General features: G+C 37.6%; 1 protein-coding gene across 1 annotated transcript; it reads right to left on the bottom strand.

Annotated features, from left to right (window-relative positions):
• Window positions 1-1,706: 1,706 nt before the first annotated feature.
• On the bottom strand, window positions 1,707-25,881 carry LOC145768411 (CTD small phosphatase-like protein). The gene is made up of 8 exons (XM_082579897.1): window positions 25,531-25,881; window positions 15,858-16,096; window positions 13,876-13,995; window positions 13,494-13,550; window positions 12,396-12,488; window positions 10,284-10,469; window positions 8,360-8,571; window positions 1,707-5,732 (listed from the first exon to the last, which is right to left on the bottom strand). The coding sequence occupies exons 1-8, from the start codon at window positions 25,712-25,714 to the stop codon at window positions 5,729-5,731; spliced, it is 1,095 nt and encodes a 364-aa protein (XP_082436023.1). The 5' UTR covers window positions 25,715-25,881; the 3' UTR covers window positions 1,707-5,728.
• Window positions 25,882-26,023: the final 142 nt, after the last annotated feature.

The following is a 26,023-nucleotide window of genomic DNA, read 5'->3' as shown; positions in this document are numbered from 1 at the left end:
CCCGGCAACGACACTTCATCAATCGGAAAACTTCACTCTGCCAATCTCGGTAACCGGCCGGCGTCAAGAGTCTCTACAACAGTGGTTCCCAACCTTTTTGTTGTCACGGACCCCTTTAGGGAACGTTCAAATATTACGTAACGCCTTCGAGGGGGAGGGGGGGTTTATGCAAAGCGTTACGTTAGCGTCACATCGGGGGGGAGGGGGTTCAAGCAAAACGTTACGTAACGCTTTACAGTACGGAATGGTAGTTTTTTGTGCTGAATTCGTAGTGAAAAAGCGTTACATGGGGGAGGGGGGTATTGAAAAAAGCGTTACGTTGGCGTTACATGGGGGAGGGGGGGGGTCAAAAATTCGGAAAAAAAGCGTTACGTAATATTTGAACGTTCCCTTAGATAAATTATTAATTCTGCGGACCCCTACCTAAATTATTCCTGAAATTCAATTAACATACTATTGACTATTGTAATAATTATGCTACTCAACTACTGTACTGTATCATATTGCATTGCCGCTATGACTCCTGCGGCAAATATCAGGTTAAATAGTTGCTCAAATAAGAAAATGAATGAATATTATTGTTCAAGAAATGTCACCAGTGTTTGAATATTAAGGTGACCCAAAGTGCCCTGCCGAAACTTTTTCAACCTATGCAAATTTAATGAGAGGGCTGTTGTTGCCTTTCCTGAACTAAACGACTGAACTGTGGTTGAGTTTTTGACAATGCAACACGCATGTCATCTTCAACGTCCAGGCGATTTCATCAAGGTAATCACGGACCCCAGGTTGGAAACCACTGCTCTACAAGTATCCGAAACTACCAGGAATAACCTATCAAGGCTTTGTCAGTCCGAGGATAAACATTCAAAACCAAACCAACCACGCATTAAAAAAAAATGTGAGCAACAGCCATATGACATTGAACGGAATACAACATATTCGGTTGAACTGCTCGGCCTTATTTCATGGATGATCCAACGCTACACCTCCCAGGTTTTCGGCATGCAACAGAAAGGAAGGATCAGTTATAACAATTTTATCCCGAACTGCTACCACTTTTCATCGATGGGGCCATCAAAACACACAAGCAGGCAAACTGTTGATCAATTAATTTTAGACTGTGCATATAGATGTACTGCACTGCAGGATGGTTTCAACACAGGTTACCAATGCGGAAATATATTAAAAAACTGGCCAAAGGCAACGAGCTTCAAGCGTGAAAATGCCACACGAAAATACTATATAAACCTGAAAAAAGTCTGCGGTACCCGGACGCAACTTTTGAAAAGGTACCATTATAAAATCCCCTTTCAACCTGGTTTGGTAATTACAGAAGAAAATAGAGCAACAGCTGTGGTGGGAATCAAACCCATGTCAATGTAATTACTACCACCGCCCTAACCCAATGCGCCAAGCCAGCCGATGGGGAACGAATGACCAAACTGAGCTAGAATATACGTTTTCCTTTGTTGCTCAGAGGGGATTTTTTTATGGTACCTTTTACAAAGTTGCTACCCGGACATCGAAAGCTTGTGTGACTACTTGACTGGATTGTTCGAATATACACTGCACCACTGTATTTAACAATTGCCAGACTAGGAAAAAATTATGCTGCTAGAAACCTCCACTAATTTTAACCCCTATCAAAATATGCCATGAGAAGGCAGCTGTCTACTTTTCTTCAAAGAAACGCATGAAACTGAAAATGATTTACGGCTTTATTATGTATATCAACCTATACAAAAGCAGTTTTATTCTAAATTAAAATTTCATCAGAAAAACTCGAAAAGAGAATAAAACGATCTAAAAACGTGAGTAGCAAAAGTAATGCACATATTTTGGCAGCAAAACTTACAGAATATGGCTGCCACCTTGCTGCATTCTATCAACGCGATAAGTAGGCACATGGTGGCGGAAAAGGAAAGCTAAAAGAATCACAAAGTGGTGGGAAAAACAAACTGTATGATAGGGGTGATCGATTGAAAGCGTATGATGTATTTAGTTGTCTGTTAAAAATAAACACTTTAACGATGAAAAAAATTCTGTCGTAACATATGGTGCGATCCACCGTGCGTACGTATTTTGAAAATGTACCCCAGTGGGTAGTTGAGGCGATCACCTCTAAATTGTAGAACTACATTTTCCCCACGAAACCGTTCACTAATTTCTTATTTATATACGCAAACGTAACATTTTTCATTACAAAAACAAGGTTAGTAAAAGCAGCGGAAATATCAACAATATGGGACAATGTAAATAAGCGTTTATCAAAACTCAACTGTACACAGCAAAGCTTTCAATTGCAACATTGATTCAATGTCTCTAGACGTCGAATCCAGATAAAAATGATGAATTTTGCTGTCTGGATTCAAACCGACATCGTTCCAAATTTAAACAACATACCGTAGCCATATTTTTTGACAAAAGTACTTTGGCCCATTGATGATCACTCAAATTGTGCAGAATAGCAGTTTTTTACAAAACTAGTGGTAGATGAACAGCTGAAATGAACCTCTGTCAAAAACGGAAACATCATATTGCAGTAGAAAATATGAAATTCAGAAATATGTGACAGCCCAGCTAGCTGGGAAAATTACTCAAGCTGGAACAACGATGAGTGCCGTGTCTCAGCTGCTGCGAGAGTTAAACAGCAAGTACGATACTGAAGCAGTTGAACAGTGCAGAAAGAAGAATTGTTGACGAAAAACACCAGTATGCAGTTTTCTCCATCATTGATAAACAACACATGAAATCGATTTGAAAATTTTTCAATGCCGAAAACGCAACAAAAGCTCAAACCAAACGTTATTAGATGTCAAATTAACCATTTGAAACAGGGATGTGGTTGCAACGTAGCCGCAGCAGCTAAGCGTGATGTTTCAGTGAATTTTAATAACAAAATAATGCGAAAATTGTTTTAGGCGCGATATGCATGCAGCAAGAGAAGTAGTTATTTTATAGTTTGACTAATCAACTGCAGCAACATCAGTGCACGACAAACATGCCAAAAATCAAACATTAATCGGAAATGTAAAACCTATCCTCATCGTCCGTTGCATCAGCAATGTTATTTTGACGAAAAATATTTTCTAAAACCTGCTCTTTTACAAAACGTAGTTGAATCAACGCCATTAGTTGATAAAGAAAAAAAAATGCTAAAAATAAGTTCAAAACTTCAAAATAATCGTGACATTTATTTTGAGCAAAAATTGTCATTTTTACATTGATGCAACGTCTGCGGACGTTTTATTAATATAAAAGTGACGGGTTTGCTGTCTGGGGGTAGCAATGAGGAACGAAAGGGCGGGAAACACAGGAATAGCCACAGCCCGAAAAAACGCATGGAATATCTAGCTTAGGCTAAACAATGGGAGTTCTTCAATCTTCAGGGTCATTTATCTGAATACATAATAAGGATGCAACGCTTGCAATGACCCTTATGCTACACATCGCTGTTGAAAATGTCAAATAATAAGCAGTAATTAAAACATCATTTTAAGATAATGACAATTTTAATGTATCAGCCAAGAAATATAGCAATCAAAACAACTTTTTATTTACGTTGATTCATCGTTAAAACAATGAAATTTTTTCTGTTTTTAGTCTGTCAAATCACTGTAACTTCTTTTTCATGTTTGTCCCATTTATTTCCATACAAAATTTTGTCAACCTGGTCAGTCAATCTTGCCAACTTTTTAGATAGCTGTAATTGAGAAATTTAATACTGCACAATATTACTCTACAACGTCTACATACGCTGTGGTATGTTTTGTTGGCTTGGAGATTGATGTTTATTGTTTTACTTCCAACATCAGTGGTGAAATATCCCACAAGATAAACTAAAAATGACGATATGTTTGATGCAACCTTGCCACCGAAGCGGATTTTATCACTGAAACAAACAGCGCTTTGCCTTTGTAATGCAGCCAAGCGTTCGTTGTGCTTGGCTGATGAAGTGAAGTCATCTAAGTCAAGAAATGTGCCAAAAAATCATGACACGAAAAAGACAACTAAGTTATGTTCTGCCAAAAACATTTCTTCTGCTGTTTGTTAAACTCAAGAAGTCAACCGAGCGGTTTTGGGCAACTAGTTGTTTACAAGCTTGATGCTGAGTGATTAAAACCATTGGGTGATCCTTTTTAATAGCAGACGTTAAAACTCAAAGTTTTAACGTCGCTCAACAAACAAAAATCATTAATGGTTTTGGAGGGACAAAACTTCGCTAAGTCGATCAAAACGTGTAAAAATAACTCGTTCATCTTCCTTCGTTGGCAAGTTCAAAACAAATTCATTCTTCCATCACATTATGGTTACTTGCTTTAACATTGAAACAACGCAAAGAATTGATTTAATAATGAACAGCGCAAAGTAGAAAAAATCCACTTGACTTAGAAAACAAAAAAGGAAAAAAGACTCTCTGATGACGAAGCGTGTGTTTCATCATAGGATAAAAACTTGCTTGTCGAGCAAAATGCGCAAAATCTTAAAACAATGCAAGGCTACTGAAAGCAAAAAAAAAACGATAACATTCAGGATTAAAAAAACATTAGAATGTATTTGATCATAAAAATCGCTAATTAACAATATCAAAGTGAAACACGAGCAAGTGATTTCAGCAAAAGTCTTTTTTAAAAAAGCAAAATACTGACAGAGATTAAAAATGTTCCAATCAGCCATCACACACCGTTTGCTACACCGGGCCGTTGAAACTTAATTGACAGCAAAATCCGTCATTTCTACATTGATTTAACGTCTGCAGACGTTGAAGCAATGTAAACATGATAGATTTTGTTATCTGGGACAATGCAATTTTAACTTATTGGACGGTGCTGTGAACCACACAAAACTTTTTGTGGAAATGACGTTAAGCAATGAAAAAAGATACCCACATAGCAATCATTTCCTTTTTTACATTGAGTCAACGTCTACAGATGGTGAATCAATGTAAAAAAGAACTGATTTGATGACTGGGTGTTTACATCTTTACCCAATGAATGTCAAAAAGTAATGTAAAGACTTTCTACAAACCATGAAGTCGTGTTATACTACAATCACAAATAGGTCAAAACACAAACTCTAACAGGATTGTGATGTGAAAGGTGATTTGATGCAAAAACAACTAACACCTTGAACAATAACGACGCGTGATAATTCCTAGATGCATTCTTGAAAGAGGTATGAGCCTGCACTCGCAAACTAAATAATCAATTGCAAACATGGAGTAAAAAGTTTTCATTGATCAAAAATTTACGAAACATGAATGATGTGGTTTTGCGCTTGATTAGCGGTAGCTACTAAAGCGTAATGTTCGCCGAATCTTGTCCAAAGTTTAACGAATTGCACCACGTTCATTAGGATAACGTTTCGCAAGTGCATTTCAGATGTAAAATTTTATACAGTTTGAATATACAAGTCGCAATGATGTGGGCAACTTTAACTATCTTCTGATCATCCAATAGACGCTTGTAAGAACACAACAAGTAGCAAAAAGTGCCAAGTCAATAAAAAATCAATTGTAGAAAAAACTCGTGTTTTCACTTTTCAAAAAAAGCTTTTCTGTCAAGAAAGATAGAGATGAATCGTTTTGGAAAAAAATCAGGAGTCAACAACGTTAACTCAAGCGTGACGAAACCTGATTGGTCTTCTTTGGCTCAGCAAGCCAGCACTAGCCTCAAGCTAACGTCGTCAATTGACGATTTGATCCAAATTTGATGTCAGACGCTTTGTGCTACCTGAAATAAAAATGATTTGGAAATCTGGTTTTCACACGTTTTTTGAAGGCAAATAAACGTTGAGTAGAAAAACATAAAGGCTACTTTTGTAAACAACACTCTGAGAGATTAACTATTAACTTTGATCATAAACTTTATGAACTTTTGCTGGATATATTTGCACTTGCAACAAGAGGCCTTAGAAATAGCATCCATGTTGTAGCTTACACTTTTGTAGATATTATTCATGTGAAGAATCTTGAGCATTTTACTAGAACTTGTGCTTGCACTAGCTGTTTATAATATCCAGGCTTACGCCTTGCAGTTGAAAATTTACATTAATGTTGTGTGAAAAATTACATTACAGCGCGACAGGCGGTGCGATGGCTCAGCAGATATGGCGTTGACTTTCCAATTATGCGAACCTTGTTCGACACTCGTGAGAAAACAACCTCCAACTCCGAGCCGGAGGTGCAAGCCAAGTGGCTCCGGCCCGGAGGTGTGTGAGCCAACTGTGTGTATGGCTGTGGTGAAGTTCATGACTTTGGATAAATGTAATTTTATGTTTTATTGTGGTATTGTAGTAATGCAAGAATACACAATTACATGTGTTGACTGTAACATTGGTCTTAAATGTACATGTGAGATTGAAAATGGATGCAAGGAAGTTATAACGATCTTCATTATCTTAAAAAACAATACTACGTCAGGTGGATGGAAAACACAACCAAATTTGAAATCTACCAAAGTGTTTACTTTTAAATGAACTCCTTCAAAGGACCGTAAGTAATGTCATAAAGCAATTTCTTTGAGAGTGCCTGGTTATCGCTTCACTGCTTAATGAGAGTGGTGTACCAACAACCAGACAAGAGTTGGGAGAAATAATTCCTGGCTAAAACCCCTAGCCCGCCAATAAGCAAGATACAATGGCAAATTGTAGCAAGGGACGTTGAACCAATAAAAAAACGATTTGTCGACTGGGATCGAACAGTAGCTTGGGCAGAAAACAAAGTTTGCAGCTAGTAGGCTATAACTAGCAACCCAAGGTTGTGCATAGTAAATATGGACAAAAAAAACATTGTCTACAACATAACGTAGTTTTGCTGGTTCATCTGGTTCATCATCATAACTAACAAACATTAAAATACAAAAATAAATCTCACTGTTCAATAAGCGGGTCGAAAACAATTTTACGAAAGTACAATTTAAATTTTAGTGTTGAGGTTGAAAACAGTTCAGATTTCAAAACGCTTTCTGGCTTTGCAGTTTACTAGTTTCTGAATTTAAAGCTTTGTTGTTTCTACTATACTTCTTTAAAAATAATTTTAACAATTTTGCTCAAAATTTGATAGGTTACTTGCGAGTATACCAAGCATAGACGAGCTATTTAAAATAGACTAAGCATGGACGAGAATTTAACAAGTGCTAGAAATGTATTTTGTGAATGGAGTCATCTTTTGGTCATATAATTTCTATTTAGTCAGTTGTGTGCTGTGACTAGTAGAAAAAATGTTGTTTAACACTTAGAAGTCTGTTCTGGCTAGTATCACCTCATGACATTTGCCTAAGTATGATGCGATGTTGAATAGCTACAGACATGGCCACCTGGAAATGCAGCCTGATTTGTCACATTTTGATTACAGCTACTGATACTGTTTGATTGACATTTTCTGAGATTTTTTTACTTTTTGCTGTCTCCTAATAATATAAAAGCGTTTTGTTGCCTTGGGGATGCAGTAGCAAATGAGAAAAAGTAAGTTGAAAAACGCTGAATCAGACTGTTATTCAAAATTAACAGTCTGACTAAAATCTTCGAAATCAAATTTTCTTTGTTTTTCAACATCTGAGGATGTTAAAACCTATTGTGTCATCTGGGGAAAATAGTAAAGAAAGCGTAAAAATATGAATTTTAGAAAAATTTATTTAAACATTTGCCAAAAGTTAGCAACTTCTGGAAATTTCTGCGTATCTTTAGGTAGCCATGCTACAGACCAGTAGCAACACTCAAAAGAGGGGCATGTTTTTCATTCTCTCCACATGCGGACGATCAATCATCATTACGTTTTGAAAAGGTTTTAATTTTAATTTAAATACAAGTAGCCGCGTTGTCTGTCAGCAAAATCCGTCATTTTTACATTGATTTAACGACTGCAGACGAATTTTGCTGCCTCATGCAGCTTACAGAATCCATGTGAAATCAACAGATGATTGCAGTTGATTTCACAGCCTTTACTACAGCAGCCCTATTTTTTTCTCGCCGACAGCAAACTAAACCATTTTTATATTGATTCGAAATTCAACGTCTGCAGACATTGCATCAATGTAAAAAAAGGGACTACCAGGTGAATATTAAAGTGCAACTATATCCGTTCATTCACAAAAACCTTCTCTTTTCGTAACATAAGCCTCAAAGAGTAAATATAAACAATTTCCATTTCAGCAACAGCTATCTTTGTTAGGTGTACTTCTGGGCTAGCGACAGAAAGAAAATATTACATTGTGGTTATAGCCTTGCGCAATACCGAAATCAAGCACTAGAACAGCATTTGAAGAGTGAAGACGAAGCACATCATAACTACGATTTAAAACTTTTCTGCAAAACAAAATTCCTTACCACAAAAAGAGGAAGTGTTGGAATCAAGACTCACCTCTCTTCTTCGTCTTCCTCTGAAGCATGTTGTAGCTGCAACTGATGCTGCAGTTGTTGAATGGATGCTGTGGTTTCTTTGGCATGGGAAGTAAATCCATGAGAGCGTAGCACTGGATAAACATCCTCCGATTCCGCGATAGCTTCAAGGAAAGGAAGCAGATCTAACAACTCTGTGTCGCCTGGATCATCAAACCAAGATAAAACTGGCACCTAACAGTACATAAACGTAGCTGAAACGATCGTCTACTGTTAAAGTTTCACACAATTCCTAGGGTCTTGTCAGAGCTAAAAGAAAATCAGTTATTTGCATTGATTGAAAACCTGCAAACGTTAAGAGAGGGAAGGGAGATGCATCCAAAACAAGTGTAACAGTCTTATACAAGTAAATGCCTTATCTATAAAACAAAATGTAACAAGCAAAAGGGGGCTCAGCTTTTACATTTACTCCCATAGCTGTTCACTGTTCAGGGTGGCGTTAAGTTTGTAGAAGAGAACTGGTCGATCCTGATGTTTCAGGATGAAGACCAGACTTCTTTGAAGCAAAATGGTGATGACCATGATTGTACTAAGTTTTGTTCAATAGTGGTAAGTTTAGATTCTTCAATCATTAAACGTGATCATATTTCACAGGTCCTTTATAATTTAAAGAAAACTCTTAATGCCTAAGCACAATTTCCAAAACTTTCATAATTTCATAATTTTTACTGGGCAACACAGGAAAATGTGTGTGATCACTAAACCAATAAAGTATAGCACCCAGGTTAAAAATAAGCTTAACCTAATGCAAGTTTGCATTAGTTGCAGAGCTAATCTTTAAACATGGGCTCACATGGCCACTGGACACCCCACAAAATGTTTGAAATCAAAGGTCAAAGATTGAGCAGCTATTGTTTTTGACGATAAGAGTGTAAACACGATTGATAAGTATGGATACTGCCACAGTTCCTCAAGTGATTGATTCAGCAAATACATGGAGTCCCTAAAAGAAAACCTAATTAAGGCCGAAATCAACGACTCAACAAATCTCCGAATCGCCTTAAAAAAAGTTTTGTAAATCATACCTAAACTAATCACCATGACCATTGAACAAGTCTACTCACAAAAGCATTAATAGTTTTCATTTCTTTGACGATTAAAGCACCAACCAACTTATGCATCACTACGTAAAACATTAAGCCATTCAAAACCAAAGTTTGATTTGAATTCCACAGAGAACAGGAAGTTCAGAACATAAACCATACACAAAGATTTGAAGAGCGACATGTTTCAGAAAAGCAGATTCAAAAAATAAAACATATCCATTTACCATCATTGAGCTGGGACCATGACACATAGCAAACAGTCAACAAACAAAGAATTTCACTATTTAAAACTTTTGAGAGGTATATACTTCAGTGGTAAGCGTTTTGGGGGTAATGCAAATTGATATCAATGACCTGCTCTAACAAACAGTTTAGGTCATAGAAATATAATTTGGGATATCTGCAGACAGTGGCACACCGTTTCGCATTCACGCTTCCGCAAAGGAGTAGGAAAGCTGAGTATTATTGGAAATACCCAAGAATGACATGATGATTATTATTTAACCAACTGCAACATTGTCCAACATAATACTGGCTGAGGATGACATAAGGAATTCAAATATATTGAAGAAATCCATGCAGTGAGTGGAGTGATCCTCGGGAGGGGCATCTTCAATTTAGAAAAAGTTTAATCCTATGAGAAAAATGTCATGCTTCTTACCAGCAACTCAAAACATTGTCGGAGGATATACGATACCTACTGATTTCGCTACCACAAACTATATACGGACACGTTATATATACGCTTTTTGCCCTGACACTGCGGCTTTACTCGTTGAACAAAAGCAAAACAACTGAATCGAACACAAATGGATGGTAAAAGTGAACTTGCAATCTTACCGCGTTGTCGGGATGAAAGATATAGGAAGCTGGGGAGTTGTCTATGATTATCATTTTGTTCATCTCGCGTCCAATCAGACTCAAATCTTTTACGTAATTTCCTCGATGGAAAACACAAGACTCCCGGAAGAGCCGAGAAGTGAAAACACCTTGCTTGTCAAGCAAATCAGCGACCGGATCAGCATACTGAGGAGGAAAAACACAAGTTAGCGATTGTAGTTGTATTTTTCCTCTAAACAGAGGTTTCCAGCCTGGGATCAACAAAGCCTTTAGGCATCCGTTGAAAGTGTTTAGAGGGTCGGAGCATTCATTTATTTTAGAAAAAAGTACGAAATTCAAGACGAAGAGTAACTTCAAAAAGCTTTGACCGATCACTCTTCCAAGTTGAGGAATCTGTAGGCTTGATATACAGGGTGGTCCACAAAAATGTGACATATTTTGTTTATCTGTCATTTCCATAAAAATTAATTTTACCTCTTGATTTTCAGGTTAGTTATAGAGTACAGCTATAAGTTTTATGTGTAGCAGTATGGAGCCGGGATATCAATTTTCAGTGGCTGAGCGGACAAAAATCATTGAACATTACTTTTCGACAAAATCTGCAATTTTGACCCAGAGACATTTTCGTCATGACTTTCCTGGAAGGAAAACACCGTCTCGGAATTCTATCAAACGCTTGTTGGAGAAGTTCAGAGACACTGGCAGTGTGACTAACAACAATAAGAACCATTGTGGTCCACTTTCCACCGCAAGAACCCCCGAAAAAGTTCACGATGTTCGAATTCGTGTGGAGAAGTCTCCACAGAAATCCACCAGAAGACTTTCTCAGGAAGTGGGGATTTCAAGATCTTCTGTCAATAGAATTATTCATGCTGACTTGCAACTTTTCCCATACAAAATTCAGCTTTTTCAGACTCAAAGTCAAGCCAACAAGGATGAACGATTTGAATTTGATCAGCAAATCAGTGAACGGATTGAGAACAATCCCGGTCTTTTGGATGTGCTTCTCTTTAGCGACGAGGCCCACTTCCATTTGAGTGGCCATGTGAACAAAAAAATATGAGATTTTGGGCAGAAGCACAGCCTCATGCGCATGTGCAAGCACCCTTGAGTGTAACAAAAGTCACAGTTTGGTGTGCAATAGGACGTAATGGCATTTTTGGTCTCTACTTTTTTGAGGACGACGAGGGATGCCAGGTGACTGTTAACACTGAACGTTACATCAAATTGCTCAGACGACAATTCATTCCAGCAGTAAGGAGGAGAAGGGGGACCGACTTGAATACAGCTGTATTCCAGCAAGATGGTGCCCCACCACATTGTTCCAATCGTACCCTTGAGTATCTGCATCAATACTTTCCTGGGGATCGATTGATTTCAAGGAGGACCAACAACCTCTGACCGCCATATTCACCTGACCTCCTGACTACTTCTTCTGGGGATATCTGAAGGATAGAGTCTACCAGGACAATCCTGATACCATTGTCAGACTGAAGGAAAACATTAGAAGAGAAATTAGAAGAATTCCAAGGGACATGTTAGGGAGAGTAATAGACAATTTCAATGTGAGAGTGGCAGCGATGATTCAGCAGCGATCGAACATATTATCAAATATTAAAATAACTCAGAAACCGGTTCGTTTTTACAAAAGCGCTTTTGAGGGCAAAAACTTATAGTTATGACCCATCTCCGGCTGAAAGGATTTTGAAAAATCTTCAGATTTGTAGAAATTATGAACAAACGAAATGTGTCACATTTTTGTGGACCACCCTGTATAGTTGTTTAAAAGGAGTCCATGAGTACAAAAAGATTGAGAAGCACTAAACCAATCATTGATATTACGTCACTTGACAGTTTACTCAAACAATATTGAATATGTTTATCTACATCACATATAGGTATAGCTTACACTACATTTAATGAAAGCAGCAAAAATGCATTGTATTATATATAAAGTATGCATCTCACTGTCTTACATTCTGGTTTAAACACTGTCGTAAAATATGCATGCATGGTACTTCTTAAAACTGTAGGAAACAAGAAATTTACACATATTTGGACTCAATTGCAATGGTCTTTGTATAATTACACTAATAAGCAATTCATGCAAACCTTGGCTAAGCTGGCTGTGAAAAGAACGCATTCATACAATTCACCCATCCTTTCAAGGTAGGCGTCAACGTGAGGCCTTTTCAGGACATACACCTGCGCAGAAATAGCTGACGTAGTAATACTGTACCTCTTTACGTAAGAGGGAAAGTACCATGTCGTTTTAACGAACACTTACTGAGGAGTTGGAAATCTTTCAGTGACCAATGAATTGCTGCAACCTTCTAGAAAAAGATTAAAAGATGCATAGCAAATGTATCTCATGCGGTAGTTTTTATCCTGACATCTTTTTTTTCTTTTGCAGGGACAAAGCAAATCCGGCGGCAAATGTTATAATTTTTGTATTTTAATGCTGCTAGACGTTGAAATGATACAAACAGGCAACTTTTGTTAGCGGGGAAGCAATTGCATTAAACATTGTGACAAACATTTAGGCTGGGAAGAAATTTTCTGTTACAGTAATTGTGATCACTCACGACTTTATCATTCATGAACATGATTTGAGGACAAGGAGTAAGTTAACAAAATGCCTACTCAAAATTTGAGGTAGTAAAGGTCAGTTAAGATAAAGGAATATCATTGTTACAGAGTACTCAGAGTTGCAATAATATCTACATGAAAGGCAATATGTCTGCCAACACTTTTGAGCACAAATATGGCTGGTAACTACAGTACTTGTTGTGAAAATTTTCACTACCGGACATGGGAAAACCTCTTTAAAAAGCTCAATCCTGACAGCATCACATACTTGTAAAGGCTTTGAATCGGTTGCTGAACAAGTGAACATGACAGAGAGAAATTTCCTTTCGTTATTGAAGTGTTGTTGCCTGTGAATTATCCCATCTACTAGTTGACGCTAAATAGAACTGTTTTGGAATTGCATTTTTTAAGGGCACACCCTGTGAGTTGAACTAGCATTGCGTAAACTTACCATTTGTTTGTTTACAAAGTCGGGCAAATATGCAACTGAGCTACTGTTGTGGACAAGTGTGGTTTCAACAAATTGATGGCGACTTAAAATTAGACTAAGTATTCCAGGAGTAGTTGTGAAAGAAATTGAAAACTGTTTTCAAGTAGCCTAGCATACACAATTACACATACCTGATGTACGGTGCCATCAATTTCAACAGGAATAATAAAATCAGCGTTGCTGATAGGCTGGGAAAACAAAGACAATTTTGTTAAACAAACCAGGCAAAATAGAAGAAAAAAGACAACGCAATGAAATATTGCAACTGTACATACAATAAATCAAACTTTTGAAACAACCTACTCGAAGTAAAGCCAGGTGGCATAAAAATTTTCAAAACATCGTTTTTTGCACACATTTATTTAAAAGCTCTAGGGAATAAATAATATGTTAACTTAATTAGTTTGGTAAAATATTGTATATATACTATAGTCACCAACAAAGCAAGCTGCACAAAGTTTATTTATTTATATGATCAACGCACAGCACAATAGAAACATGAAAATGACATACTTTGAAAGAACTATGCACCAATGTTTCATCTAGATCAATCACAGCACATTTTTTATGACCAAGACTTTGAGGCTTGGCAGGTAAAAGATATCTAAAATCGTGAACACCATTTGGCACAACCTGAGAAAAAATATTCAAAGTGTAAGTGTAACTACAAATCTACAATATATATATATACAAACTTACTTAACTACTATTTACATCAAATATATCGTTGTTATTACTTTCTAAAACCTCTACAAAATGTTTCACCATAAAAGGGAGATTTCAGAAGGTCCTTATTCAAATAGAATTATTTTATTTCAATAAGGTTCTATTTGAATAAGAACCTTCTGATGATCCCCTTTTGGGGTGAAACAGGCTGCAGAGGTTGTAAAAAATAATAACTATATATATGTTTAATTCGCAAGAGTACCTCTGCAGCCATATAGGTACAACAACCTCTACCCCTGGCACCTGCTGGTTTTGTTGGCTCTTTTCTTTCCACAAAGATAAGAGTTAAACTGACTGGTAAATTTCGAACTGTCATACGCTGCTTTCGCCTTGTAACGCTGTTCTTGCCCGCTCGGATCAACATCTCTCCGCTTTCAATGCATTGATCAACACGATCCCCTGATCAACTCGATGCAGCCTCAAAACTTTTACCCCAATTTTCTATTTTTACCGATAATGTAGCCTATCAGTGCCTCTGGTTTCGATCGCTAGCCTCCCCGACCCAGCTGGGCGAACCTGCCTCAACGTCTGGCCAGTGCACATCCGTGCTCGCCGAATGAAAGCTTACTCTTCTCCAGTGAGTATTAATTACATATCTTTTTTTTTTTTATTACAGTATATTGATTCATCGAGCCTCTGCTCCACATTTTTATTGAATATTTGTCTGCCACGAGAGCCAAATTATCCTTAAATGGTTCGACTCTCTTCCTCGTGGAAGACCCCAAATTTTATCCGCTCTGCCTACTGGCAGACCGGGTATAAGAGTCAAAGTACCTGCGCGAGGACGCGTGAAGGAGACGTGGGCGCTGCCCGGCGGTCAATTACTGCCGGTTCCAGCGTCCACACGCGACGGGTCGCCCGGTCCGTCGCAGGGCTTCATTCTGGGCTATGCAGAGCCTGTCTCCCTGGCCCGCTCCGCCATTCTAAATTTGCGGACGGGCCATATAGTGTTTCGATCCACACTCTCCCTCCACAGGTACCTCGACTCCCCAGCCTGGCCCTCGCGACCTAAGCTGGTGGACTTAACCCTCCGGGTGCATCGTCACCCCATAAATCACGCCGCTCCCCACGGGGTGTGGCAGGCCGGTTTCTTAAAGTCTTCAACCTGGCTATGTTTGTTTGTACTCTTGCGAATAAAACAGTTCAACACACGGTGCGATACTGATGAGCCCAGCCTCATGGGCGAAACACGTGTCTGTCGCTGTCTATTCGATGCTACAATCGGCTGCCCAGAAACTTATATATATACATATTTGATATAAGTTGCTCTGCTTGGTTTTTGCTTGGCATTGAGCACTTTTTGTAGTAATAATACTTATTGTTTAATTATATAACTATTTATATACATTCTTCCTAACTTAACCTCTATAAATATAACTACTTGTATTAACACTTTATGTCAGAAAAATATTAGATAAAAAGTCAAGAAACTTTACAGATGAATATGAAAAAATGAACTTCAACAGGGGTGTAAATATCTCGAAGCTCTGAAAAAGTGACATTGCAGACAAAGCACTGCAAACTAAAGTTTTTAGAAATCTTTACAACTTATATATATATATATAATGTAAAAACTAATGTATAAGTATACCCAGGATTAATGTAAAAACTATGTACAGAAAGCTCGCAGGAGGGACACAACTCATATATTAATTATAGATGTTTGAATAAAATTGTTTTTGTTTGAAAGGCCTGAACTGAATAGATTTTTAATTTACAGGAGAAATTCAATATAAAATGAAGCTAAACATTTTTTATAATTTCCTTACACTGTCATCTTCGTCATCTTGAGTTTGATTTAGAATGGTGGGGGTGGGAGGGGGAGTAGGATCTACAGTCCCTTCAACTGTTTCGTTACAGTTGTTAATATCCAGATTATTGATTGGCTTCTCATCTATGGGAGGTTTTCGCTTGGGCCTTCCAAGACAACATAACATGGAACGGAATATTGGGTTTTGTTTTTCTGATTTCACTTTCTTCTTTATTGAACCTCGCAGTGATTTATTATCTGTAAATCATATAGCATATAGATAGATAGAGATAATGTATAGGCACATAAAGATAGAAAATATAAATGAAACAGAACATAAGGCAGGAGACGATACCACTTCAATGTAAGTGCAAGAATATGATTGCAAAAACAGCGGTCCACGTCTTTTAGGCGCAGACAGTTAGGCGCTGGACACATAGGCGCGCACACTGTGGCGTCAGGATATTTGGGTGCGGAGCACTGTGGCGGCCGTTCATTTAGGTGCTATTCCTAGTAAAGTCTGCAGATTGTATCAGCTCAGCTTTGGCAAAACCTAGTCGGAGTTTTGACAAAAAACTAAGTTACCGTACTCTTCAATCAAGCCTACTACCCGCTTGAATATAGGCTACAGTATATTTTTTACTGGTGTTTTGTGTAGTTATTATTTGACTTATATAACTAAAAGTGAACTCAGTCATGTTCGGAAACTTGAATAATTTATTGATAAAGCTTTCGCCGATGCAAACCTGGACTAACAACAAATAAATGCCAAACACGCCCATTAAAAAAACAATATAATTTTCTGTTTAATACAGTATAACATTTTGTGTGAAAAGCATTGCCGGTTTAAGCTGCTTCTCTCACGGAAGCCATGACATATTTTTCTGTTCAATACAACATTTTGTGTGAAAAGCATTGCCGGATAAAGCAGCTTCACTCACTGAAGCATGACTAACAACAAATAAATGCACACCCATTAACAAAACAACATGTTTTTCTGTTCAATATAACATAACATTTTGTGTGAAAAGCATCGCCCATTCGCCCTACCTGCCAAGCCGATACAATCTGCAGACTTTACTAGGAATATATAGTAGGGGTAGGCAGTACAGGGTGGATTTTAGGCACTAACTTTGGATTTTGCATAGGACTCTTTTTTAAACAATAATATGATATGACAATGCAGAATCAGCAAAAAAATTTGAACTTAAGGCGTTTTTGGCGGTTAGCACCACAAAAAACTGAAAATTGCATTTTCGGATTGTGAATTTAACAAAAAATCACAATTTTCTGGAATAAATAGTTTCCAAATGTAAAATACTGCATAAACTCGCCATTTTTTTATGCAAATGGGCTCTGTGAAGATGGAATAACAACTCAAGACTAATTTAGAATTTTATTAGTCAAAGAAAAGTCCAAAATACACAAAAAATGGTGTAAAAGCATCAATTTTTTATGATAAAGTGTTCAGGAAAGGACAGGCCTATTGCAAAGCCCTGGACACTAGAAGAGATACAGTAGAAGAATAGTGGGGTATAAAATGGTGAAGCTTTCGAGGTTAATGCATTTAATGGACTTCTTAAACCGAGGGGAGAACATTTCTGGGGGGAGGGGGTATGAAATAAGGATTTGAGTGACTGATTCCAGAGTCATGCCGCTGAGGGAAAATACCTAAACGGATTTTATTAAATACATTTAGTATGCTACTATGATTATGTTAATCTTGTTACTAATACTATGATTGTTTATTTCAGATGAGACAAAATAATACAATATTTGTGCTAGGCGATGTACTTCCCAAAAATTATGATGCAGCGATTGCTATATTTAGTGTTGCCCAAAAACTGAAATCAGAGAAGATGACGCTTTGCATCAGGTTATATGTTACTGCTTTGATAAAAACATGGACAAAAGCATTCGGAAAAGATTACATCATTGACCGGAAATGCATGATGGAGAAAAAAGTTCAAAAGGTCATAACCCACTACCACAATCATGTTTATGCCGAACATAACCGCACAAAACCAAAAAAGATAGGAATGGCTTTCGTGAAAAAGAGTATTCGGCATCTCCACAAATCCTGGAGAAAAATGTTATTGATGTTCTTGTTCATAAAGAATCGCAAGACATTATACAGTACCAACCAATGGTCTTCTTGAAATAGGTCTTCTCGAATACATTAAGTGATCAACTGAATATCAGTGCTAATCGGCCGGGGCACATGCGAAATACAACGACAACCAATCAGTTGATCACTTAATGTATTTGATAGGTTGGTTTCGTCTTCAATTTGCATGTATTGTTCTTCAATCCTATCTTGTTCAATGATTGCCTGTTGTTCAGCTAGTTCTGATTCCTTTTCTATGACATACTCAATTATTCAATTTCTTCACTGATGCGCATGACTTGATACCCCAGTTGGTCGATATAAAAAGCCCTTTTGTCGCTTGTTAAATCATCCATATTCTTCCCTATTTCAAAAAGACCATTGGTTGGTAGCCTGCTGTATACGTCTTGCGATTCTTTATGAACATCAATAACATTTTTCTCCGGGATTTGTGGAGATGCCGAATACTCTTTTTCACGAAAGCCATTCCTATCTTTATTGGTTTTGTGCGATTGTGTTCGGCATAGACTGATTGTCGTCGTCGTTGTGTGAGCGTCTGGGGCCGAGGGTCTATCCTTTTACCACCCCAGATTCATGATGTTCCTGGACTACACTGGAAGGCTACTAGAGAGCAGCCAGTCTTTGGTTTCATCATCCATGACACGCAGACCTTCCACTCCTTTAGGTGGTTTGAAGATGGAGCAGTCATTGATGATGTGGTCTGCGGTCTGTTCCTCGGCACCACATTCACAGGAGGAGGAAGAGGCCATTCCCCATTGGTGCATGGTTGAGCGGAAACATGATTGTGGTAGTGGGTGATGACCTTTTGAAGTTTCTCCATGATGCATTTCTGGTCAACGATGTAATCTTTTCCGAATGCTTTTGTCCATGTTTTTATCAAAGCAGTAACATACAACCTGATGCAAAGCGTCATCTTCTCTGATTTCAGTTTTTGGGCAACACTAAATATAGCAATCGCTGCATCATAATTTTTGGGAAGTACATCGCCTAGCACAAATATTGTAGCCTATTATTTTCTGTCATCTGAAAAAAACAATCATAGTATTAGTAACAAGATTAACATAATCATAGTAGCATACTAAATGTATTTAATAAAATCCGTTTAGGTATTTTCCCTCAGCGGCATGACTCTGGAATCAGTTACTCAAATCCTTATTTCATACCCCCCTTCCCCCAGAAATGTCCTCCCCTCGGTTTAAGAAGTTCATTAAATGCATTAACCTCGAAAGCTTCACCATTTTATACCCCACCATTCTTCTACTGTATCTCTTCTAGTGTCCAGGGCTTTGCAATAGGCCTGTCCTTTCCTGAACACTTTATCATAAAAAATTGATGCTTTTACACCATTTTTTGTGTATTTTGGACTTTTCTTTGACTAATAAAATTCCAAATTAGTCTTGAGTTATTCTTCCATCTTCACAGAGCCCATTTGCATAAAAAAATAACAATTTTATGCAGTATTTTACATTTGAAAACCATTTACTCCAGAAAATTATGATTTTTTGTTAAATTCACAATTCGAAAATGCAATTTTCAGTTTTTTGTGGTGCTAACCGCCAAAAACGCCTAAAGTTCAAATTTTTTTGCTGATTCTGCATTGTCATATCATATTATTGTTTAAAAAAGAGTCCTATGCAAAATCTGAATACCTTCATTTTTACTGCCTACCCCTATATATAGCACCTAAATGAACGGGCGCTGCAGTGCTTCGCACCTAAATATCCTGACGCCACAGTGTGCGCGCCTATTTGACCGGCGCCTAACTGTCTGCGCCTAGAAGACTTGCTCCCAAAAACAGTACCCGATAAGCGCATTGCTCACGAACCTTAAATTAAGACCATCAAAAATACTGACAAAAATAAATGTATGGTACACACAGTAATAATACTGTTGATTAGCCCTTATGATGTCAGCCATAGGCTAATTTAATTTAAAACTTAACAGCATCAAAGATTGGCTGTCGTTTATTTACACTAAAGAAAAATAAAGATAACAGTTTAGTTTTCGAAACATTTACTTTTAGTTTTATATCTACATTTAGGGCCCTTTTTTTACTCAATCTAGTCATTTTTCAACTAAGTTTGCTTTAAAATACTCAAGATTACATGCATTTTGTGTATACAAGCCTTGAAACTCGTGTTTTTTTTCGTCAGCTATCGTGGCCTACCGAGATCTTCTTCTCGGCGGCCAAATCTGCGTGCTTGGAGGCCAAAATACAATAACGATAGCACAAGTAAATAAAATTAAACTTGCAACAATGCTAAAATGATTACATAGCGTTGTTGAAGTCTGGGCGACATCCTGCAATAGAATCGTTGTACCATGCAATAACTGTTTTATCGGGATTGTAATTCGGTATTGTGGAACCATCTAACGACACTAAATTGTTTCAACTGCTCGCAGGTCAGTAAATTGTTTCAACTGCATATCGCCTACCGCTTTTCATAAAACCTGACCATTTATTCCGTTATGATGTCACCATTGTGGGTGTGAAGTCACTAGCCCACAGCGGGAACATTTCTCAACTATAAAGACACCTGTTTTCCACTTAGATGTCAACTAACCTAGTTCTACTTTTTAACAACGATTCAATGTCTGACAACATTGAAAATGATTACATAGCGTTGTTGAAGTCTGGGCAACATCCTGCAATAGAATCGTTGTACCATGCAATATATAACTGTTTTATCGGGATTGTAATTCGGTATTGTGGAACCATCTAATGACACTAAATTGTTTCAACTGCTCGCAGGTCAGTAAATTGTTTCAACTGCATATCGCCTACCGCTTTTCATAAAACCTGACCATTTATTCCGTTATGATGTCACCATTGTGGGTGTGAAGTCACTAGCCCACAGCGGGAACATTTCTCAACTATAAAGACACCTGTTTTCCACTTAGATGTCAACTAACCTAGTTCTACTTTTTAACAACGATTCTATGTCTGACAACATTGAATCGATATAAAAACGACAACATTGCCAGCCGATGTAAATTAGCACTTCAGATTAAGATTTTGTTAAAATAAGCGTCGGGAATTACAAACAAGACTTACAGCGCTGGTGATCGCAGATGGATATATTCCATCCATACAATAGCAAATGTTCCCTCACAATGCAACAGTGGCGATTATGACGCGCTGACCTAATTCTGCGTCACTCTTTAATACTACATATTTTCGACATTTAATCCACGATCATTCTATTGCGAAATTAAATAATTGGCAAGAAGAAACCGGCGGCCAAACTTGGCCGACTGAGGAGGTAGCACCGGCGGTCATTCAAGCACTACTTAGCGGCCATGGCCGCCGGCTGCTTTAAGGCTTGCGCTTGGTATATATATATTATGGGTCCACGTCTTTTAGGCGCTGACAGTTAGGCGCTGGTCTAATAGGCGCGCACACTGTGGCGTCTGGATATTTAGGTGCGGAGCACTGTGGCGCCCGTTCATTTAGGTGCTATTCCTAGTAAAGTCTGTAGATTGTATCAGCTTGGCAGGTAGGGGCGTAGGGCAATGCTTTTCACACAAAATATTATATTGAACAGGAAAATATATTGTTTTGTTAATGCGTGTGCGTTGTTGGTCATGGCTTCAGTGCGTGAAGTTGCTTAAACTGGCAATGCTTTTTCACACAAAATGTTATATTACACAGAAGAATATATGGGTGAAGCTGCTTGAACCGGAAATGCTTTTCACACAAAATGTTATATTGAACAGAAAAATATGTTATGGCTTCCGTGAGTGAAGCTGCTTAAACCGGCAATGATTTCACATAAAATGTTATATTAAACAGAAAAATATGTTGTTTTTTTTAATGCGCGTGTTCAGCATTTATTTGTTGTTAGTCCAGGTTTGCGCCGGCGAAAGCTTTATCAATAAATTATTCAAGTTTCCGAAAATGTATGAGATTGAGTTCACTTTTAGTTAGGTCAAATAATAACTAAACATCAGTAAAAAATGTACCGTAGGCTGTACTCAAGCGGGCGGTAGGCTTGAGTGATGAGCAGTGCCGGTCTTAGGGTATTTCGGGCCCTGTGCGGAATATGCCTTGCAGGCCCCAATGACAATGATCCAATTCAGTAGCGTAACTAAGTATTTTGAAAGGGGAGGGAGTGGTTTGACGGTCGGTGGGCGACACTCAGCGACGGGGGTGTGGGGGGCATCCCCCAGAAATTTTTTAAAAATTTCTTTAAATTTAGGGCATTCTGAGGGCATGTTCAACAAAAATTTGGGTATGAATATTACTGTAAAATGGTGCTGTCCGGTGGCATAGCAAAAGGATAAGATTATGCTTTCTTTGGCATTTTTCGGAAATAAAGCTATGTTTATATAATATGTTGAGTCTGGATGCAACTTATGTCGTCCCCTGAAAACTTTGTACCCCGATTTAGTACCGTACCCTAAAATCGTCTAACAAAATCAAATTTCGACCTATTTTGTCCCCTGAAAAGATCGAGAAAAATTTTGAAATGTTTGCGGCAACTCCGATCAGCGACTTCGGCTCTATTGTTTTTTCTCAATCTTTGCAAGGTACGAAATGCTCAGGGGACGAAATAGGTTTCACCCGTTGAGTCTTTATGTTTTCTTGTAGCTAATTCTTTTGTTGAATTCACTTTTTGAATTTTTCTATTGAAAATGACAAAATTACTGCATTTTCTGAGTAAATTGCGGGCCCCTAATTTGCGGGCCCTGTGCGATCGCACGGTTTGCACACCCCAAAGACCGGCACTGGTGATGAGTAACTTAGTTTTCCGTCAAAACCCGGACTAGGTTTAATAACGAGCGAAGTCTCACCATTATGCTTGCAACTTGTAGCCAAGGTGTAGCCCAGTAGTTCTCAAACTGTGCGTCGCGACGCCCTGGTGCGTCGTTTCAATTTTCCAAGGGCGTCGCAGAAGAGTTTCGTTTCGTAGCTGAATTCAGTTTATCTTATAAAGATGAGGTTAATCCTTTGATTAGCAGTTTCAGTTGTCTTAAAAGTTGTTAACTTCATTAAAACACGCCCACTGAAGTCAAGAGTTTTCAAAAAACTTTGTGGAGAAATGAATACAGCGCATCGGAGTTTGCTCTTTTAATTTTCATCCAAGTGGCTTTCGCTTAGAAAATTCTTTGAACGCTTCTACGAATTGGTGGATGAACTTCAGGCTTTTTTGCAGCAAGAAAATAATCCACTTGCAGATTGTTTAGCTCAGAACAATTTCTGATTGAAATTGGCTTACTTTACTTGTGTGATATCTTCGCCAAACTGAACATTTCTATGCAAGGGCCGAATAAAAATGACATTTCAGATAAAATTGCAGCATTCGTTACAAAGCTGCTATTGTGGAAGGAAGATATAGCAAACCTGTCTGGAAGCTCTCGATACTTCACTTTCTTGTCCAATTTGCTTGAAAAGAAAAGTATGACGCTGCCTTCAAATTTGTGAAGCATATTTGGGCAACATTTGTCCAAGCTCGAGTCGAAATTTGCAAAATACTTCCCAAAAAATTTATCAAACTACGAATGGATTCGTGATCCTTTCGTCCAACCTACTCCACTGTCTTCTACTGCACAAGAAAAAGAAGCCTACATTGACCTTTCTTGTGACAATTCCCTGAAAAGGATGTTTAATTCAGGAAATCCGGCAAATTTCTGGATTTCAATGAATGGCGATTATTATCCAGCTTTGGTGAAGAAAGCACTACGAATTATTATCCCATATGTCACGTCATATTTATGTGAAGCAGGATTTTCTGCATTGGCGGTAATAAAAAGCAAATTTCGATCACCAATAAACACAGAAAGAAAAATGCGGGTGGCAATTTCAAAAATTCTCCCAAGATTTAATGAACTTTGTAAAAACAAACAAGCCCACACGACACATTAAATAATATGCATTGCTTTTTGTTGTTGTATCAACAAACAAAACTTTAATAATAAGTTTCCTCATTAACATTTATTTGCTGGTGCGTCGCAAGTCCAGAAAACTTTTCCAGAGGCGTCGCAACAAAAAAAAGTTTGAGAACCACTGGTGTAGCCTATATGCTCTGTAGAAATGTATTCATGTGAACAGTAGTAGAGCGTCTTACGCGTTCTCGTCACATGGCCAATCCATCCCGAACAGAAGTAATTTATATTTAATCTAAATTACCAGACATTTTTCACACAAATCTGTTGTATTTACGCGGTAAAAACATGTCATGTGATCGACGTAGACGCACAATCTTGACATCAAATGAAAGCATACATCTTCAGCTATCCGAAGATGCAAAGCTTTGCAATAAAATTTAAAACATTTTATGTACAACTAGCAACTTTCCAAAAGGTATTTTTTCTAATTTCTAAAAAAATTAAAAATTGGCAGAAAAGTGTACTTCATTATAATTTTTACTACCCAAGCATGATACAATAATATGAAAATATATGTAGTTTAATCGAATGCCAAAACAATTCTGCACATGAGAAAAAATTTACTTTGTTTCTGCGCGCAATGCTTTAGGAGGTACAGCAGAATGATTATGGAGAAATTTGGAAAATTTTAAGCAAAAAGTTTACGTAATTTAGCCTACAGTCTTTTTGATCGAGAAATTCCAAAGTAAGGGGTTGCCTAGCCAGTTTTGACTGCCAATTCCAATGAGTGAAAGAAAAAAAATCCACTGTGTCCCCATCTTTAAGAAGTCCTCATCTGATAACTGCACCGCCAAAATATTTTTTTTTACTTAGCCAAAAAAGGACAGGCAAAGACTATGGATCTGCCATCATTTACAGTATTTTTTTGCTTGAAATAGGCCTTTTAACCTTGGACGTAGGGATACTTCCTTGGTCATCATGGCAAAAATCCCAAGACTTGTGTATACGTCCATGGTCGCGAAAGAGTTAACTAAAAATGAACTCAATAATGTTGGAAGCTTCAATAATTTATTGATAAAGCTTTCACCAAAGCAAACCTGGACTAACAACAAATAAAACAATAATAAATCAATAAAACAACAATATATTTTTCTGTTCAATGTAACATTTTGTGTGAAAAGCATTGCCGGTTTTTGCAGCTTCACTCACTGAAGCCATGATATAATTTTCTGGCAAGCTGATACAATCTACAGACTTTACTAGGAATAGCACCTAAATGACCGGGCGCCACAGTGCTCCGCACCTAAATATCCAGACGCCACAGTGTGCGCGCCTATTAGACCAGCGCCTAACTGTCAGCGCCTAAAAGACTTGCTCCCTATATTATATAACTCTAAAGCAGAGTTTTTTATAATGTGCTTCTATCTCAAGCTTTCAAAATTGTACTAACTATTTCTTTGCAAGCCTATAACCACTAACCAGGGTATTGTTTTAATTATATATATATACGGCAAAATTAAACACTTTATACAGCCAATATATATATGTAAAATGTCATCTCTTCAACAACATCTATTCTATATACAGGTTAAAACGCTTCCACATTGCATTTGTAAAGTTTATATATATAATAACAAAACATATGATATAAGTTATTACCATCGTCACATTACAAAATCAAATCAACAACATCATCAGTCACATCATTGGATCAAATGAAATGTTTTGAAAATACCTCTATTGGCAGACATATATCCATTGCTTGCAGGCTCTCCGTCTCTTGAAACTTGAGTTATAATGGATGTAGGACCATCCATTTGGGGGGTTGCTGTTTCTTGGCTTTGATTTTTTAATGCTTGAAGTCGGCGCAATTGATTTTCCAAGTGACGAGAGATACTCCAATCAAAACTGGTAAGCATTGATAAACTAAAACTGCAGAGCAGAATTCTGACTTCTTTAGAATGGACTAGATTGAATCAAAGAGTGTATAAAAAATTACAAGGATACTTGTATACTGTATAAAATCCACCAATGACAGCTACGATACCAAAAAATCACCACATCATTGCCATTATTAAATGATTAATTAAAGCAGATAATGGTAATAAAACCAGATCTAAATATATAAAAAAATGTTTTTCATGCATGTCAGCTCAAAAGATTTTACAGAAATGTTAAATTACAGCATGATCTACTGAGTGACTTAGTGGATAAGGCAACCCTAGACT

This window comes from Aplidium turbinatum, chromosome 4 (genome assembly GCF_918807975.1).
Source record: "Aplidium turbinatum chromosome 4, kaAplTurb1.1, whole genome shotgun sequence".
In the NCBI taxonomy this organism is placed as follows: domain Eukaryota; kingdom Metazoa; phylum Chordata; class Ascidiacea; order Aplousobranchia; family Polyclinidae; genus Aplidium; species Aplidium turbinatum.
This window is presented reverse-complemented; position numbering and strand designations above follow the sequence as displayed.